The 18,043-nt window shown below is 35.7% G+C and overlaps 1 protein-coding gene and 1 long non-coding RNA gene across 2 annotated transcripts; both read left to right on the plus strand.

The window, feature by feature from the left end:
- Positions 1–2,215: 2,215 nt before the first annotated feature.
- LOC122297547 (putative receptor-like protein kinase At3g47110) lies at positions 2,216–5,797 on the plus strand. Its single transcript, XM_043107654.1, has 2 exons — positions 2,216–4,993; positions 5,207–5,797. The coding sequence occupies exons 1-2, from the start codon at positions 2,338–2,340 to the stop codon at positions 5,632–5,634; spliced, it is 3,084 nt and encodes a 1,027-aa protein (XP_042963588.1). The 5' UTR covers positions 2,216–2,337; the 3' UTR covers positions 5,635–5,797.
- Positions 5,798–16,141: 10,344 nt separating this feature from the next.
- On the plus strand, positions 16,142–17,913 carry LOC122297568. The gene is made up of 3 exons (XR_006238814.1): positions 16,142–16,628; positions 16,747–17,069; positions 17,171–17,913. It is a non-coding gene; the product is annotated as an uncharacterized LOC122297568 (long non-coding RNA).
- The last annotated feature ends 130 nt before the right edge of the window (positions 17,914–18,043 follow it).

Below are 18,043 nucleotides of genomic sequence, written 5' to 3' on the forward strand. Positions count from 1 at the left end.
ATATAATTATTTTGAAAAAAAGTAAATAAATATAGACCTATATAAAATTAATTAATTTTTTAATAATAAATACCATTTTTTTTTAAATTCTGTATGATACTTATACACTCTTATATTATACGTAACATTATTATATATAAATATATATATATTTAAATATTTGCTTGAAAATATCTTAGTTTAATCATATTATATTGCTGTAATTTTATTCCGCTTAATTTCCGATGAGTCGGTGGTCAATAGGGGTGGGCAGCGGGTGCCCGCCACCCGCTGCACCGCACCGTTCGCCCCGCCCCCGCCATCCCCCGCCCCGCACAGGCCGGGGGCGGGGCACCCCGCCCCGTAAGAAAGGGAACTGCGGAGGCGGGGGACGGAGGGGGCTCAACCCCGCCCTGTAAATCCCCCGCCCCGCCCCTGCATATATAAGGACCCAATTCTCTCGACCACCCTGCGTCCGAGTACGCGTCGAAATTATCCCCTTTCATCTTTCGCTTGCTTAGCCTTCAACCTCTTGATCAGAATCTCCAAATCGTCGACGATTTTGGGACTCGATTGCGCCCACGCCGAGGTCCTCTGCTTCTTTTGGGACTCGATTGCGCGCTCATCCACTATGGAAGACGAGGACGCTCCAGACGAGGACTCCAGAAGGTCAAGCCCTTCTCGCCGTCGATGAACTCGCCGTATGTCCTAAAAACCTCTTCGAGAATGGCGTTGATTTGCTCTTCGCTGAACTTAACCCTAGGGTTCACCGCCACGACGAGAGCCTCCATTTCGTCCCTGTTGAGACCTCCGTCTCGATTCGCGGAGGGCGGACGGCTAGAGGTCCACCCCCGCACCCCCGTCAGCGGACGGGGTACCCCGCCCCCGCATGGACGGGAGCGGAGTCCGGAGAGAAAATCTCATCCCCCGTTCATGCAGGGGCAGGGGGCGGAGAAGGGGTGGCCCCGCCCCGTAGGGGGCGGGTACCGCCCCGTAGTGGTCAATGCTGACGGCTATCAAGTTTAAATAAGGCACCATGCTGAGTCAATATCAAAAACTCAAGTGGCATTTCCAAATTATTTGAAATGTCAATTCAAAACTCTGGACCATTCTTATTAATTGCTGTCGATACTGCTTTTGATCACTCTCACGTGGATATGAATAATTTGCCGACATAATTCTATTTTATATTTTGGGCGGAGAGAGAGAGAGAAGTAGCAGGCCGTGCCCCGTGGTTATTCATAAATTATGAAAATACATAATTAGCAAAAGGCAATGAAAAGAAATTGAGGGACGTTGAGAGTAGGATTAATAAATTGTCAATGGGAACCTATAATTTAGAGATGTGACCTTCATGGGTGGAAATCATGAAATTGTGAAGACATCAGGACCTTAGGAAAAAAATAATAATGGTAAAATAAATTATGAACATCATTGCCAATAACTCCTCATAGGTTTACATAGAGGTCGATCATCTTACAAATATATATAAGTTTATAAATTGATGTAATTTAATATTATATATCATATCTATTTTTTAATAAAAAAATTTCACAATCTAATATACCATATGAAACTATATCAATATGCCAGCATACTTTTACAAGTTTCTTTCATAGATCAACCATTTCCTTACTCGTAATTAACACACAGGCATGCATGAATATGCATGAGGTGGAATGTGGTCATCATAGACCATTGTGTAAACATTGTGATGTTGTCTTCGTAAATGGCAGGTGATTTGTCAACTAGATACTTTTAGGGGGGTGTCTTGGCCGTTAGAACATATTGACCGTTGCTATAGATTTTGACTTTTCCTTTCTTGCCCTAGAAAATTGATCAATTAGGACGCAACACTTCAGCAGGAATTCCATTCTGTGTTTACATGTATCTACAAATTTGGCTGTGCCTAGCTGTGTTCGGTAACTAATATTCAGGGCTATTCACAAACTATTTATTATTTTTTTAATATTATTTACAGATCATCTAAAATCACCTCAATATCTAAATTTAACTTAATGCAATGCAAATAATAGTAGATAATAGTATTTGTAGATAGGAGAAAGTGATGAGAGTACCCTCGATGAAGGGTAATGGTTGCAACAACTAGTGCAAGTTGTGGGTACAATTAATGCTAAAAGAGTGCTAAAAATGTCAGATATGAAATGAGATTAGAGCAGACTGTGTGGGAGATGGTTTGGAAGTGTCAGAAGAGAACCCAATGTTAGACATGAAGAAAAAGTCTTGAAATCGTGCCACAACAGGGGGATTGTTATAAATACGTATCTTTTTGTGCTCATATATAATGACATCGATACTCCTCCCTTTCATCCGGTTCAAAAATAGAAACCAAGAGACATGAGTTTTCTTTCCCATCTAATGCCTCAGGCCACCTTATTATTTGTCCCTGCAACGTACTTGATCATATGCATGTTTCTTGGAGTAGAGTCTGCCACTTTGAGTCTTGTTACAGATAAGGAAGCTTTGATCTCATTCAAGTCTGTAATAAGTGAAGATCCTTCAAACCACCTCTCCTCTTGGGACAAAGACACATCCCCATGCAATTGGACTGGAGTTGTCTGCAACAAGTCTGGCCAGAGAGTGGTTGGCCTTGATCTTTCTGGTTCTAGACTTGTAGGGTCAATTAGCCCTCATATTGGCAATCTCTCCTTCATCCAGTCCCTTCAACTCCAAGATAACCAACTTACAGGGATGCTTCCTGATCAGATTGGCAATCTCTTTCGTTTGGAAGTTCTGAACATCAGCTTTAACAACAGAATAGAAGGTGTGCTCCCCTCAAATATAAGCCAATGGACTCAGCTCAAGATCCTGGACTTGACTGAAAACAATATTGAAGGAAGAATTCCTGAAGAGCTTAGCTACTTGAGGAAGCTCGAAGTCTTGAAGTTGGGGAAAAACCAACTTTCTGGTGCAATTCCGCCTTCAATAGGTAACCTTTCCTCACTCTTCAACCTAAATTTAGGAACCAACAATCTCAGTGGCATAATACCTAGTGAATTGGGAAGCCTTCAAAATTTGAAGGAACTTGATCTCGCCATCAACAATTTGTCTGGAATCATTCCTCCATCACTATACAACATATCCTCCCTAGTTTCCTTCATCGTAGCTTCAAACCAATTATGGGGTGAAATTCCGGGAGATGTTGGGATTAAGCTCCCAAATCTTTTAGATTTCAATTTTTGCATCAATAAATTCACCGGAAAGATTCCATGGTCTTTGCACAATCTCACAAAAATACAGAACATCCGCATGGCGCACAACCTTCTCGAAGGAACAATACCACCAGGACTTGAAAATCTCCCAGCTCTTCGAATGTATAATATTGGTTTCAATAGGATTAAATTGGGGAAAGATGGCCTCAAATTCATTGCTTCTTTCACAAATAGCACTTTCCTTAACTTCCTTGCAATTGATGGCAACCATTTTGAGGGCGAGATTCCAGAATCAATAGGCAATCTTTCTAAAGTTCTGTCGAAGTTATACATGGGAGGGAATCGTATTTATGGTAACATTCCCACGTCCATCACTCGTCTTACCGGCCTGAACTTACTAAACTTAACCGACAATTTGATTTCAGGTGAAATCCCACCTGAAATAGGCCTATTAGAGGAACTGAAGGAGTTGGGTTTGGCCAAAAATCAATTTTCTGGCAGCATTCCAGATTCCTTAGGTGATCTCCAAAAGTTAAATCATATTGATTTATCTGGAAATAGTTTGCAGGGCAAAATCCCAAAAACTTTTGGGAATTTCAAGAGTCTTCTTTCCATGGATTTATCCAATAACAAGTTAAACGGCAGCATATCTATTGAGACTCTGAGTCTCCCACGTCTGAACTCTGTTTTGAATCTGTCTAAGAATTTTCTAAGCGGGCCCCTGCCTCAAGAAATTTCTCGTCTACAAAGTGTTGCTACCATTGATGTCTCTGACAACAATTTGTCCGGTAATATCCCCAGCTCAATCAGTGGATGCAAGAGCTTGGAGAAATTGTTCATGGCCAGGAATATGCTTTCAGGACCGATACCGAATACCATAAATGATTTGAAAGGTCTGGACACTCTAGATCTCTCCTCCAATCAACTTTCTGGCCCCATTCCTGCTGAACTCCAAGAGCTACAAGCCCTTCAGTCCTTGAACCTATCTTTCAACAATTTGGAAGGGGAAGTTCCAAGCGAAGGAGTTTTTAAAAATCTCTCTCAAGTCCATTTGGAAGGCAATCCAAAGCTTTGTCCGCAGTTTGGTTGTGCAGGGCGCGGAAGAAAGATTGCCAAAGTTCTTGTCATCGCAATTATCCCAGTATCATTGTTCATATGCATTATACTTGTCATATTGTTCTACTTCTACATAAAGAAAAGTAAATCAAAAGTCACAAAAACTTCTGATGTGCAAAATCATCAACATCAACTGGTCTCGTACAATGAACTCCGGTTGGCGACCGGAAACTTCAACCAAGAAAACTTTATTGGGAAAGGGGGCTACGGATCAGTGTACAAAGGCTACCTAAGCCAACGAACTCTCGTTGCAATCAAGGTCCTTGATAGTGAGAGGAAGAGCTCTTGGAAGAGTTTTTTGGCAGAGTGCGAAGCTTTGAGGAATGTTAGGCATCGAAATCTTGTTCGGCTGATCACATCCTGCTCTAGCATAGACTTCAAGAACATGGAATTTCTGGCTTTGGTGTATGAATTTCTGGGTAATGGCAGCTTAGAAGACTGGCTTAAGGGGAAGAAGAAACATGCAAATGGGGATGCGTTGAACGTCGTGGAGAGGTTGAATGTAGCCGTTGACATAGCATATGCGTTGGATTATTTGCACCATGACTGTGCAGTTCCGGTGGTGCATTGTGATTTGAAGCCCAGCAACATTCTTTTAAGTGAAGACATGACTGCAAAGGTAGGAGATTTCGGGCTGGCCACTTTGCTGATGGAAAGAACCGGCAATCAAACATATATTAGCTCTACAAATGTTCTTAAGGGATCCATAGGATACATACCTCCAGGTTGGTACTACAACAATATCTCTCTCTTCTGTTGGCTAATTGATGAAAGAAAGCAGAGACTGGTATTCAGCTGAAAACGTAGGCTGTCTATTATCTTCTATTCTGTGCAAATATATAATTCATATTTAAAAAAAAAAAAAAAAAAAAAAAAAAAAGAAAGAAACCCATTTTTCTTTTAAAATTTGTAAACATATTGAATCGTGTATGATGCAGAGTATGGTTTCGGAGAAAAGCCGTCAACTTCTGGGGATGTATACAGCTTTGGGATAATGCTGCTTGAGCTCTTCACTGGAAAGAGCCCTACACATGAAAGCTTCATGGGAGGCCTAAACTTAACCAGATGGGTGCAGGAAAGTTTTCCCGTCAACGTGGAACAAGTACTCGACCCAGAGCTGTTATCAATGATGAGTGAGCTCTACCATGATGACCAATCCATCAGCCCAGATAATCAACATGAATGCTTGGTCGCAATCCTTGGGGTTGGGCTATCTTGCACCGTAGAATCTCGTGATGGTCGCATCAGTATTAGAGATGCTCTGCACAAACTAAGATCTGCAAGGGACACCCTTCTTAAACCAGGACCAATTGAAAAAATCGAAAGCACTGATCACGGGCCGGAAGCATCAGAGAGTAGACTGTAGTGATTATGTGAAAATTTCAAGTTTGTAAACTTAAAGAGCGTCTATGTGATAATTTCACGTCCTTGAGCACCTCATGCAAGCTCCCTCTGTAATTTTTTTCTTTTCTTTTAGTACTGGATTGTAGTTTCTGTTTTGATTTAATGTAAGTCTCATTATTTACCTCTAAATCCATGAGTGAAACTTTAGATTTTTTTATGAAGGGTAGTGCTAGGGCCACCGCTGGGGCTCCCGCTGGGAGCTCCTGCTAGGCCAAAAAAATTTTTTTTTTTTTTTGTTTTTTTTTTTCACATCATTTTTTTAATATTTTTAAATATTTAAAAAAATATAAAAAATTTATAATAATATTAAAAAAATTTTACTTAATCACTAAGAAAAAAAAAAAAAAAATGGGAGCTGTAGCTCCCAGCAGGATCCCCCAGCAGGATCCCCCAGCGGGGATCTAGCATTTTCCTTTTATGAAACTTATTTATTGGGAAGAAATTATTGTCCAAGTAAATATGACCAAATTCAATCTCTTTTTTAATTTTTTTTAATGGATCTTATAAATAAAATATAGCTCGATGATAAATTTGACTTTTGCCAAAAAGAAAAAAGCTTCCTTTCTCTCCCCCTTTTGAAAAGCTCTCTCCCAAAACCACACCCATTTCTTAAATATCCATCTAGACGGGGTGGAGCTTCAGCTCATCCTTCCCTCTTACTCTCCAGAGTTGTCCAGTAGATTTTTTTGATTTTTTTCTAATTATAGACGAAGATAGGCCAATATACTGATTTTTGGCCACCTATGACCTCCACGCCCCTAGTCACAAGACTTTTCAGTTTCCAATCCTTCAACTTCTGGATGAAAATCCCCCATAGTAGTGGCGTTTGAGTCTCATGTGCATCTTAAGCCATGCATCAGATCCACGCACTGCTTCACCATAGAGTTGTTTTCTGCCACCATGCCCTTCATCAGTGGGTCCAGCGGCCTCAGTTTCCTCTCTCTAGCAGTAGTACGTGATCCCCATGTGCCTTCATAGTTATTGATAGTTGTTTGCCAACATAACGGACCATCTACGTACTAGTTTTTATTTTACTATGTTTCTACTCCTTCTAACCAAAGATCGTGAGAAAGCAGAAGAGTTTCCTTCAGCCAAATCGAACCAATAGAGTGCGGCACAAAATCATCCACTGTGGCTTTTAGACGCAGTATCACAGTCTGACTTTCGGAATGCAGCAAAATCGCCTTGGTGGGAAATAGGTGGGAGCCAAGTCATTGGCTCATCCCTCCCTGTCCTCTTTTTTTTTTTAAAAAAAAAATTTCCTCATTGTGTTGCATTATCTAGTGATAAAAAAACATTTTGGCTGTTATTTAGATGAAATTTTAAGACTCAATTCTTCTATTATTGATAAATTTTTTTTCTAAAAGAAACCGAAGCGCGCTCCTGTGTCATGTGGCTATGATTTGTAAATAGTCGTGTTAAAATTGGTTTATGATTAATTAATAATTAATCTAGTTCTCAAGCAAAAATAATTTTTAAATATTATTTATGTATAAAAAAATATATAATATAACATAAATAGTACCAAAAATATGGTTAGCAAAACTTTAAAAAAAAAAAAAAAAAAAAAAAAAAAAAGGGAAAGAAAGAAAGCTTCTGACAAAGTTGCTTAATCAAACTAGTGGCATTTATTTATTACCGCTAGCCAAAAACAAAAGTTATGACATTATTACCGCCGTAAAAGATAGTTTCTAATAACGACCAACAAAGAAACAGCAACTATGTCATTTGATTTTAATATTCAATTGAGATTAATTTAACTTAGTCTAATTTTAAACTGAGTCTAATATTTAAATACTCAATTTTTAAATTACTAAACTCATCTCTATTCAAAACATTTTTACATATGAGATTCACAACCTTTTTCAACTCAATACTTCTTTATACGTAGAATTCATAACATTTTTTCAACTTTCAATAAATAATAATAAACTTATTTTAACATCCAAACATAACTAAACTCATTTTAGATAGGCCCCACATAGAATAATGATGTACATACAACACTCTTCATAACATTTTTCACAACACATTATATAAAATGAGAGTAATTTTATTAAGTGGTGTTACTTTTATATGATATTTTAAAATTTAATTGTGAAATATGTTGTAAAAAGTATCATGTTTATCATTTTTCAACTCATTTTTAATGTGATGAGATGAGATGAAATGAGTTGAATAGATTGTGTGTTTGGGTACTCAAATTATCTCAATATTTCTCAATATAATTCATTACTATTCCTTATTTTATTATTATTTTTTACCTACTTTTTATTACTATTCATTACTTTTTATTACTATTAAATATTCTATTATTATTTTTTATCTGTTTTTTATTACTATTTAAACATACCTCAACACTTCTCAACACCTAAACTAAAGTTAGAAACGACTTTTTATGTCAGTTTCCAATTGATCGCTCCCTTTATATAAATAAAAGTGGCACCCGGACATACAAATCGTCACTAAATATAGAATTTATCTTTCTATCTTTCGTGACCGCCATTAAAGTTCCGTCACAAGAAACTTAATTTTTTCTAATGAATTTAATGTGGAATGAGATCAGTTCGCCACTTTCTTCCCATCATCAAACAATGATAAAAAAGGCATAAAAATAAAGCTTGTTCGTTAAAGCATATGCTGCATATCATAGAGACCGACTAAAATACATGCTTAAAAGCAATGATAAAAATAAAATAAAATATATCTATATAATATAAAGAATTTCCATTAATGGACCCTCGTACTTGTTGATACCAATATCATAATTGGCTGAAAAAGATTATTATTTTTTTCAATACATGATGAGTGCCTTCTTCATTCATGATACGTTGAAATTTACACATTTTCGTGGGAGAAAGGAGGTTTTATCCTAGTCTTTGTCTCTGATACTAGTGCATCTACTTTTTAAGACTTGTTGATTGTCTCATCAGGATGAAAGGGTCAAATTATTGTGGTTTGAAAATAGATGCAGACCACCATGATTACTGTTGTTTTGCTCTCAAACGTAGGGGAACCAAAGATTCCAATCAATTACTCACTTCCACAAGTCCGATTCATGCAGACTAGCAGAAACAGCCGTCTCGAGGACATACGTGTATGATTTATCCAAGGATATTATTGCAGTTGTTTTGCATCCCTTTTTATAAATGTCAGCATCCTCAAATATTTGCATTATTAGATAATCAGCCTGAAGGAGAAGAAGCATATATATTCAAGAAACTAGGATCCGTATGGTTGTTAGATTTAATTGACATCAATTCAATTCAATTCAATTCAATTTAAATTAAATTTAATATTTAAAAACTCAACTATTAAATTATTAAATTCATCTTAATTCTATATCTTTTTATATTTAAAACTTACAATCTTTTTCAACTCAACATATTTTTATATGTGAAATTCATAACTTTTTTAATTTTTTATAAATATCTTTACACTCATCTTAATATTTAAATACATCTAAATTTATCTTAAATAGATCGCACTAAACTCATTTTATTCTTCAACTCACTACTATTTATAAAGAACTCAACTCAACTCAACATCCAAACAACATCCAAACAAACGTAGCATTGTTTGTTTTGTTTTGTCCTGTCCTTGTTCTTGAAGGAGGCAAGTAAAACAAGCATACAATGACATATTCATCTGGCAATGGTATTTACCACTTAAGATATTTTCTTTAATTGCTCTAAGAATGTTTTTGTTCTTCCACTTTTAGATTGGATGAAACTTGTGCAGGTCAGAATTCAAACCATTCAAGGGGCTCTGGATCAAAGAAGATCCATATCTAGCCGATTCACTCGTATAACCAGAGGATTTTGTTGTATTCTGGAGAATATTGATGCTGCCATTTACTCGAAAGTCATTGGGAAGGAGTACCGTTTGTTGGTTAGCTTCAAGCATGATTTGACCTCTCGAAACGTGTATTTCCAGTAAAGATTGGTTGTTTGTTTGTCTATCCTTAAAAAGGATTGCAATACTGGCGCAGCATTGGCTTTTTCACGAAGAAGAGAAGTCCTTGGAAAGATGGGGCTTCAGTATTCACTGTTCTTCAGATGTAAGTGTTGGATTTTTTTTTTCTGGGCTAGATGATCAGTAGCTATAGAGAGAAAATTGACCACTTTCCGAGGCAGACAACCACTGCAGAGACGAAGGAAAAGCACAAGAGCCAAGATCTGAATGCTACATGCCATAAATTGCACTTGTGGAGTGACCCTGGTTTAGGGACTGAAAGCAAGGACAAAAAGCAAGATAGGAAGAAAAGTTTCTCGATCGTGAAGCACAAAGAATAAATAAAAGTAAAAAGCTCAAAAAAAGGGGTTCCTCTCGTGGGATGTGTCCCTTGTTTGCAGGGTAATACTCAATACCACCACATCACCTTTTTTCCTCTTACGCTGCCAAACAAAGCCATATAGCTTTCCCAGTTTCCCTCCTCCCGTCCTCTTCCTCCCAACCTTTTTTGTACGCCCTTTTCTCTATCCGGACCCATTACTTGTGTCTCACTCTGAAGAAAGGAGAACTAGAAGAACTCTCTCTCTCTCTCTCTCTCTCTCTCTCTCTCTCTCTCTCTCTCTCTCTCTCTCTCTCCTGAAGGCGGCAATATGCATGTTCATCAGTCTTTGCGGGTGGGGATGTTGAGGAAGCTAATGTTCTTGGCTTTTCTCGCTTTCTTGGTCTGCGTAGAGAAGGAAGCGGGCTTGGTTGTTGGTGTAAACAGCCTGCAGCCACCAAATATGCAAGAGAAACAACAGCAGAGGCAGCGGCCTAAACGTCTGAAGCATTCATTCGACGCGTTCTTCTCAAGCAAGAGAAAGGTTCCAAACGCCTCCGACCCTCTCCACAATTGATGAAGCTCGCTAGCTTTCTAGTCTCACTGTTCTCTATCATTGCTTAAGAGGTTTAGGCGTCGGAAAATGCGAAAAGAAGACTTGAGAACCACATTATTCCTGAAAAAAGAAAAAATTATCACGGCCATGTTAGGTCCGTGCATTTTGTCAATGATGATTGAGGGTTGTGCAGTATTTGTACTGTTGCTTTCCCCACTCCATGTTTTCAACTTTTGCTGTTTCTTTAGGACTTTAATATCCATATTTTGTAGTTTTCTATATACTAAAATGCATGATGTGTATGTAATTCGAATATTTTATATATGTGATTATGAAACTTTGCCTTTTGTGAACGTTCGTTTCGTTGGTTATTTTCGACAACTTTTTTCTTCCTTCACTGGTTCGACTTTTACACCAAAAGAAGTGTATGTGAAGTTCCTTGATAATCCATGGGAATCATGGTTTTTGGTGGCACAGGTAATTTTATGACGTCTGTATATTGATTGAGCTAAGATGGATGGTAAAATTCTAGAAGAAAGATAGGTTTACTGCTCTCCTACCATAATTTTACTATTTATTTTATTTTTTATTTATTTTTACCTAATAGTTAAGTAAGTAATTATTAGCGAAGTTGTATATTTTTTTAATTTTTTTTAATTATTAAGGAGGTTAAAAACTACTTAAAAGAAAATAATTAAAATTTTAAATACATTATAAAATAGTAAAATGATGATAAAAAAATAGTAAGTTGAGTGCTGATAGGGAGCTGTCCAGCAATGACGATTGGGGTGCCCCCAGGCCAAATTCTCATTTTCAATTTTTATCAATCTTTTTCTTATATTTTTTTAATATTTTTAAATGTTTTTAAAAATATATAAAAAAAATATAAATATACTAATAGTCATTTTTTTAATTAATAACTAAAAAATTAAAAATAATAAAATACATAAACGATAAAAATGAAAGAACAAAAGGAAGAAGTAAAGTAACATCATTCATCCAAAGTTCTGTTGTTCTGGCACTTCTGGTCGTTTCGAGGATATTTGCAGGTGGTGCATACATGGGTAGAGAATTCTGATACATATATGGTACTAAAAGTTCGTCACAAGGTTCGTTGGGATCTATGTCTAATTTTACCCAAAAAAAGAGATATTTCTGTCTTCTTCATCCTCTTTTTTTCTTTGGATAAATGACGTTCTATTATGTTCAGCAAAAGAAAAATACAGAGTGTCTTCTTTTGGGTAATGTCAAGTTGTCAACCGTACTAGCATTTGTAATATTTTGACACTAGATATAAATACAACCAATTTACAATAAACTAGTTTTTAAATCTAAATTCCAAATAGATTAAAGTCCAAACAAAAGTCAAGGAAATTTTAAAAAACTAATATTTTAGGAAATAATTGTGAATTGGTTGTATATATCAGTTCTCTAATATTTTTGGTTTAGGAAATTCGGATAAGAGTATATTGCATTTAGGTCTCATTTGATTACACAATTTAAATGAGATAAAATGTTTTGTTAAAAGTTAAATAAAATATTGTTATCATGTAATTTTTTAATATTAATTTTACTTTAAAATTTGAAAAAATTGAACTATTTATTATATTTTGTATTGAAATTTGAAAAAATTATAATAATTAAATGAGATAAGATTGTTTCATATTTAGTATCCAAACCATCACAAAAGTCACCATAACATTACCAGCTAACGTGTTTTGAAAAAGAAGTACTTGATTAACAATTTTCTTTGCAAATATTTTTCTTTCAACGTCTCTTTTTTGTATATAAAAAGTTGTAAAAAATAGTCTTTCATATAAGAAAAAATATATTCATTATCTTCTCATTATCTTATAATGTAATATTAAATGATAGGTTCACAAATAAAATATAATAAATAATCTCTAATCATCTAATGCTATATTATGAGATGATGAAAAAATGATGAGAATTGAGATGATGAGTAGCATTACTCTTCATATTTATATGCAACCAATCCCAACCACATATAACTAACCAAATTTGTCTAAGCTATGTGTCTTGTTGGAAGTTTGAGATTGGAAGGAGGAGGAAGAGATTAATTAGTAACATTTGTTTGGAAGTGTTAACATCATGTTTCGTACGCCCTTGGATCGGGTCGCTCAGACGGTCCAGGTCTTCACTTGAGTCGAGTCCTAAGGCAAGAGAGGGGCGGCCCTACGGTGGCCCAGGAAATCTCCAATGGCAAAGTCAATATAGAATAGAGATCAAATTGCTCTAAAGGGGAAGACAACAGTAGAGTATAATTGACAACATACTTGAGTTTTTTCTTTTCTAACTTGCAGTCATGAGCGACCTTTATACTTGGTCCTTTAGGTTAGGTGGATCATGCCCTATGTTAGGGGGTAGAGGGATGCCTCCCCCCGGAGTCTCCACAGCTATACTGAATTTAATGTGGCGTAGTTTTTTTAGTGTCAGTCATTTAATGTGGCATGAGTCTCTAGCAGAGTTGCCTAATGTCATCTCTTCTCTTTTCCCCAATTATGGTTTCTTGCGTCCTTCTGCAACATCACATCTTAATATTGATGATTACTCCCGACTCACATGGGTCTAGGATCCGTCCTGAGCTACCAAATGGGGCCTTTTTGGACTCAGGCCGACATTCCCACAGCTTATGGGACCTAACGAAAAAATGGGCCCGAGTTAGTATTATGGGCTATAGGCCCTGACGAAAATACCCCCTAGCAGGAAGTATTAGTAAACTTGTTGACATCTCGACTATTATTGTTCTTTCACATGAAAGCTAGCTAATTCTCACTCTCAATTGGGCATTTTAATGAATTTGTTATTCTTAATCATTACTAGGTAATTGTGGCCAAGGGAACCAAGGTGATCAACATTTTACTATAAAATTGGATATCCCTTTTGTTGCCACAGATCAATGAGCTGGCTAGAGCAGTTTCAGATCGAGAAGGAATTTGTTTTGGGAATAAATTGAGAAAGGTGGATCAAGTTGAAATCAAATTCGAAAAAAGGTGACATGTGCCCAGGTTCTTGAGGGAGATAAGGAAACCTTAAGGGAGTATTATCAGATTGGCCGGATATTCCAAGAGGAAAATGGGTTTTTGGTAGGGTTAAATGGCGAGGTCCTAGAACTCGATTCATTCAACCAATTCACCGGTCCCACTAGTCCACTAGGTAACTGACGGGAAACCCGCCTACCCTAGGTGAGGGTGCGGGTATGGGCTAAGGAGGGTTCCTCACTTGGAAAAGAAGTATAAAGTCGGGGTGGGTAAGTATAGCCACTCAAAATATACTTCAAAAAAAAAAAAATACCTATAAATTCACATATTTATCTTATATCTCATTTTTTTCCCATACCTAAGTTCCTCTCACCGTCCTCTCATTTATTCATTCCTCTTCTCTTCTCATCTTCCTCTTCCTTTCACACCTCACAATTTAACGTGATCTCTACTCCATCTTTTCTATTCTTCTTCTTTTTTTCTGTCGTTTCTTTTTCTTGTTCTTATTTCTTTTTCCTTTTTCCAAAAAATGCATGAAGAGTACCCTAAATGATTTTTCATTGCATACATAATATCGGTTTATTTAATGTTATTCAGACAAACAAAACAATCGGCATAGAGAGAATGTGTAAAAATTAATTAAAAGTAAATAAATCATTGCTTTTTTTAAAGATTCGTGCTGGGAGAGATATCTGCCAGAGTTTGCCTATTTAAAAAGTTAAGAAGTAAGGGAGGAATTGGAAAAGATGGAAAATTCAAACGAGCGGACGCAGGCACACGTAGGCAGGTGTTTTCTTTGTCATTGGGAACACCTTCGCATCGAGAAGCAAAGCGTAAGCCTGTTTTCAGTTTTTGACCGTTGAATCGGTACGGATCATCGATGCCATCTTTTCCAGTACAATACTGTCAGAACCTGTCATATTCCATACACCCTAATGATTCCCACGTACACTTCTCTAATTTGAGAGGATTGCCGATTTAACTAATTAGAAAAATTTTAATCATCCTTTTTATATATTATATATTATACATGATTTTTTTTTCTTATTAAATATATACATATAAATGATAAATAGAAGAATTTAATTAATTAAAATTAATTTAAAAAAAATATAAAATAAAATAAAAAATATAATATATAAAAATGATGAATAATAAAATCTTAAAATAATGGTGCTACGTAGAAGAAACAGTGAGATGTTGCGTAGAACTTCTCAGTTAACTATCATAACCATAGAGAGGTCGAATTACGTACGATATTTTTGGATAAAGCTCTTTTTTATTTATTTTTTATTTTTTTATGATGGCTAATTTATTTAAAATCAAATCCATTTTGTATTCATCATTCTCTTCATAATGATAAAATATTAATATTTTTATTTATTTATTTGTTAGTCTGTTTTGTAACTTATATATATATATATATCAAGTTCATCAAATTAGTGTCGTTTTCGTTTTTATTATTTTAAAAAACGACAACTATGCATTTAAATACATCAAAAAAGACATAAAGCATCAAAATAAAGTAATTTAAATAAAATTGACATTATGATCCTCTCAAGTTACATGAAGAAAACAATGTAAAAAAGAAGAAAATAATATAAACAAAAGAGATGACCAAATTATTGTGCATGGAAAAATTTGTTGCAACATTGTAGCTCGTAACCAAAGTTAGATCCAATGCAGAGGTTTTTATACCTTTTTAGCCAAATTTTAAATAGCTAGCATTTGACATATAGCTAAGCCAACGCCAATACTCTTAAATGTATGATAGATCATACTGAAAGTGGTCGGTTTGGATGATGAGTCGAGTTGAAAGTTGAAAATTGAATAACATATTATTTGAATAATATTTTTTAATATTATTATTATTTCAAGATTTGAAATAATTAAATTATTTATTATATTTTGTATTAAAAGTTGTGAAAGTTATAATAATTAGATGAGATGAATTGAGTTGAGTTGGGTTAGGCTTGTTAACCAAACACATTAGTGATGTTAAACATTCTAATTTATACAAAACGAAATAAGTTTGTCTAGAGTTTTCCTTAAAATTATCACTTAATTCAAAAGCTTGAGCAGTTGGAAAGATGTATATTTTATTTTATATCTTAACACTCTCTTCACATATGTTCAAACTCTCCCTTAATGAACAGACCTAACACGTAAAATATTTAATTAAATAGAGTAAAGTGTAGAGTCAAGATTTATATTTAAGACATCTGCTCTAATATCATGTAAAATCAACACTTATCCTAAAAGCGTAAATCAAATCTTATCTTTCAGAGAGATATATCTTATCTCTTAAAATTATTATTAGCTTAGAAATATGATCACCAAAGTACAAATTCTGTCAATTTAAGAATATAAACGTTTTCTTCTTATAGTTGTTGGATCTTCTTTCAAGAGTTTATACATGCAGCTTTTAAGGCGACAACTTTCTCAACCATAACAAAGAATCAGACCCATTTGGTTTCTTTTCCCATGCACAAAGGACTATGGAGATCGATAAAAGAAAAGGAAAACTCTGGAGGTAGTCGTTAGGTGTAAACGGCGTGTAAGCAGCTACGCTAACATGGATAAAAATAAAACGCACCATTTTGATTTTGTTGAATCCCTCCTGTCTGATTCTCTCTCGATTCCTCCTTCAGAAGTTAGAAAAATTCGCATTTCCTCCCACAGCTCCCTCCCTCAGACTTTCCCCCTTTTCCCTCCCTCCAAATCGTTCTCTCCCCCACCTCCTTCGACAAAATAAATTTTAAAAAAGAAAGAGTTAGGTTATGGCAACGGAGTCATGGGAAGGAGAAGATGAAGGGAAAGTTACAGGTGGAAATCCAATGCTGATAGTAGAAGATGACCTTAGAGAAATGGGGAAGAAGGTGACCTGGAGTGTCAGCTCTTGCAAGCCCAACAATGGTGTCTCTTCCTCCGCGACGACAACCCGATACCTATTGCAGTAATCAAATTACACTCACCCTCCAAAACCAATTTCTCCCATTTCCTCCCCTTTCTATCTTTGAAAACCTAACCATTGCATTTATTATATTGCATTTTTGGGTTTCAAATGATACGGCGCACAACCTCATTTGGTTAATATTCAATTCCAAAAGAAGGTTAAGCTTCAAGTATGTGATATGCAAATTTTGAGCTTAGATTTTGCTTGATTCTTCTTTTTTCTTTTTTGTTAACTGATTTTCTTTTTTCTTAGCTAGTAGAAATTAATGGGTTTGTTTTGTTTTGAAGTTAGTTGTTCTTTATTTGGATTTCAAGCTTGATGAGAGCTATACTGCGAGTAAGATATCCATTCGTGCCGGTGATGGCTCCTACAACCTAAAGGTAAGTTCTCTGTTTCGAACTATTGATAATACGTTTGAGTGATTACGTCAATATTGATTTAATCGAAACATGTATAAGTTAGGCAGTGATTTACATCTTTTGATCTGTTCTCCAAGTCAATTTGGTTAATCTGCTTGTGCTTTGTGAAAATATTTTTAGGAGATAAAAACAATGGAACTTGTCAAGCCAACTGTTTGGGCTTATCTATACTTGTCTAGAAATGATCCTAGGTAAGTGACTGAAGCCATTTTTACGTGTTCTATTTTTGCTGTTTTTCTCTCAACTGCTGGCATATTAATTATCTTTCCTTCATGAAAATGATCCAATGTAGCCTTGCATTTGAGAGCTTCCATAAATTCCTATGAAGAAGCTGTAGCTATTGGTTATTATTGATACAAGTCATGTTAGAGCTAGAAGAAGCCAATCTACTGCTAGTTACAGCTTAGCAGAATGGGTTAGAAGGGGAAAGATCAATGAAAAACTTAGATTCTTGTATGACATTGTCCTTGGATGCTATAAGAGCATGGGAATGGCAGTGATGCTGGATGAGATAATTAATTATGTCCGGTCCTTACAGAATCAGGTCAAGTTCCTTTCCATGAAGCTTACTGCAGCAAGTTCATTTTATGACTTCAACTCAAACACAAATGCTTTAGAAACAATGCAAAGAGCCAAGGCATACGAGGCAAAAGAGTTGGAAAGACTGACGGAAGAAGGGTATGGAGGAGTCACTTGCTTCCACTCAACCTAGTCCCTTTGACTTCACTTTTGGGAGTCACATCCATACAACATGAAGGAGCTTCGTTTCACAATATTTCCAATTTGCAAATAGTTATATATTTGTCATCGCTTCATGCTATACAAGCACAAGTGGAGATTCATAGCTGTATAAGTCCTAACAACAAGTTGGGAAATTGAATTGAGATTAATTAAAAAAAAAAAAAAAAAGGCTTAGAACTTTTATTTCAAAAAAAGAAAATTGATATAAGTAAGTCCTCAAGACAAGATAGAATATATGATCTATATGTTCTCAATAGGATGATACTCTACACTGGCCATGCAATTAGATGAAGTTGCTGTGAATGTGTCGAAATAGACATACATGTGTATATTGCCAAAGAGAGGGAGAATTGTGAGGCAATTCCTCTTTTATATTTTAGGATCAGGTTTGATGTTATGCATTTGCATTGGAACTTCATTGCTA

This window comes from Carya illinoinensis, chromosome 15 (genome assembly GCF_018687715.1).
Source record: "Carya illinoinensis cultivar Pawnee chromosome 15, C.illinoinensisPawnee_v1, whole genome shotgun sequence".
Taxonomy (NCBI): Eukaryota; Viridiplantae; Streptophyta; class Magnoliopsida; order Fagales; family Juglandaceae; genus Carya; species Carya illinoinensis.

Bases quoted from the DNA above. Each gene is read 5' to 3' on its own strand.
- LOC122297547 (XM_043107654.1), top strand. From the start codon at position 2,338: ATGAGTTTTCTTTCCCATCTAATGCCTCAGGCCACCTTATTATTTGTC. The intron at 4,994-5,206 runs GTTGGTACTACA...TGTATGATGCAG, and splicing joins CATAGGATACATACCTCCAG to AGTATGGTTTCGGAGAAAAG.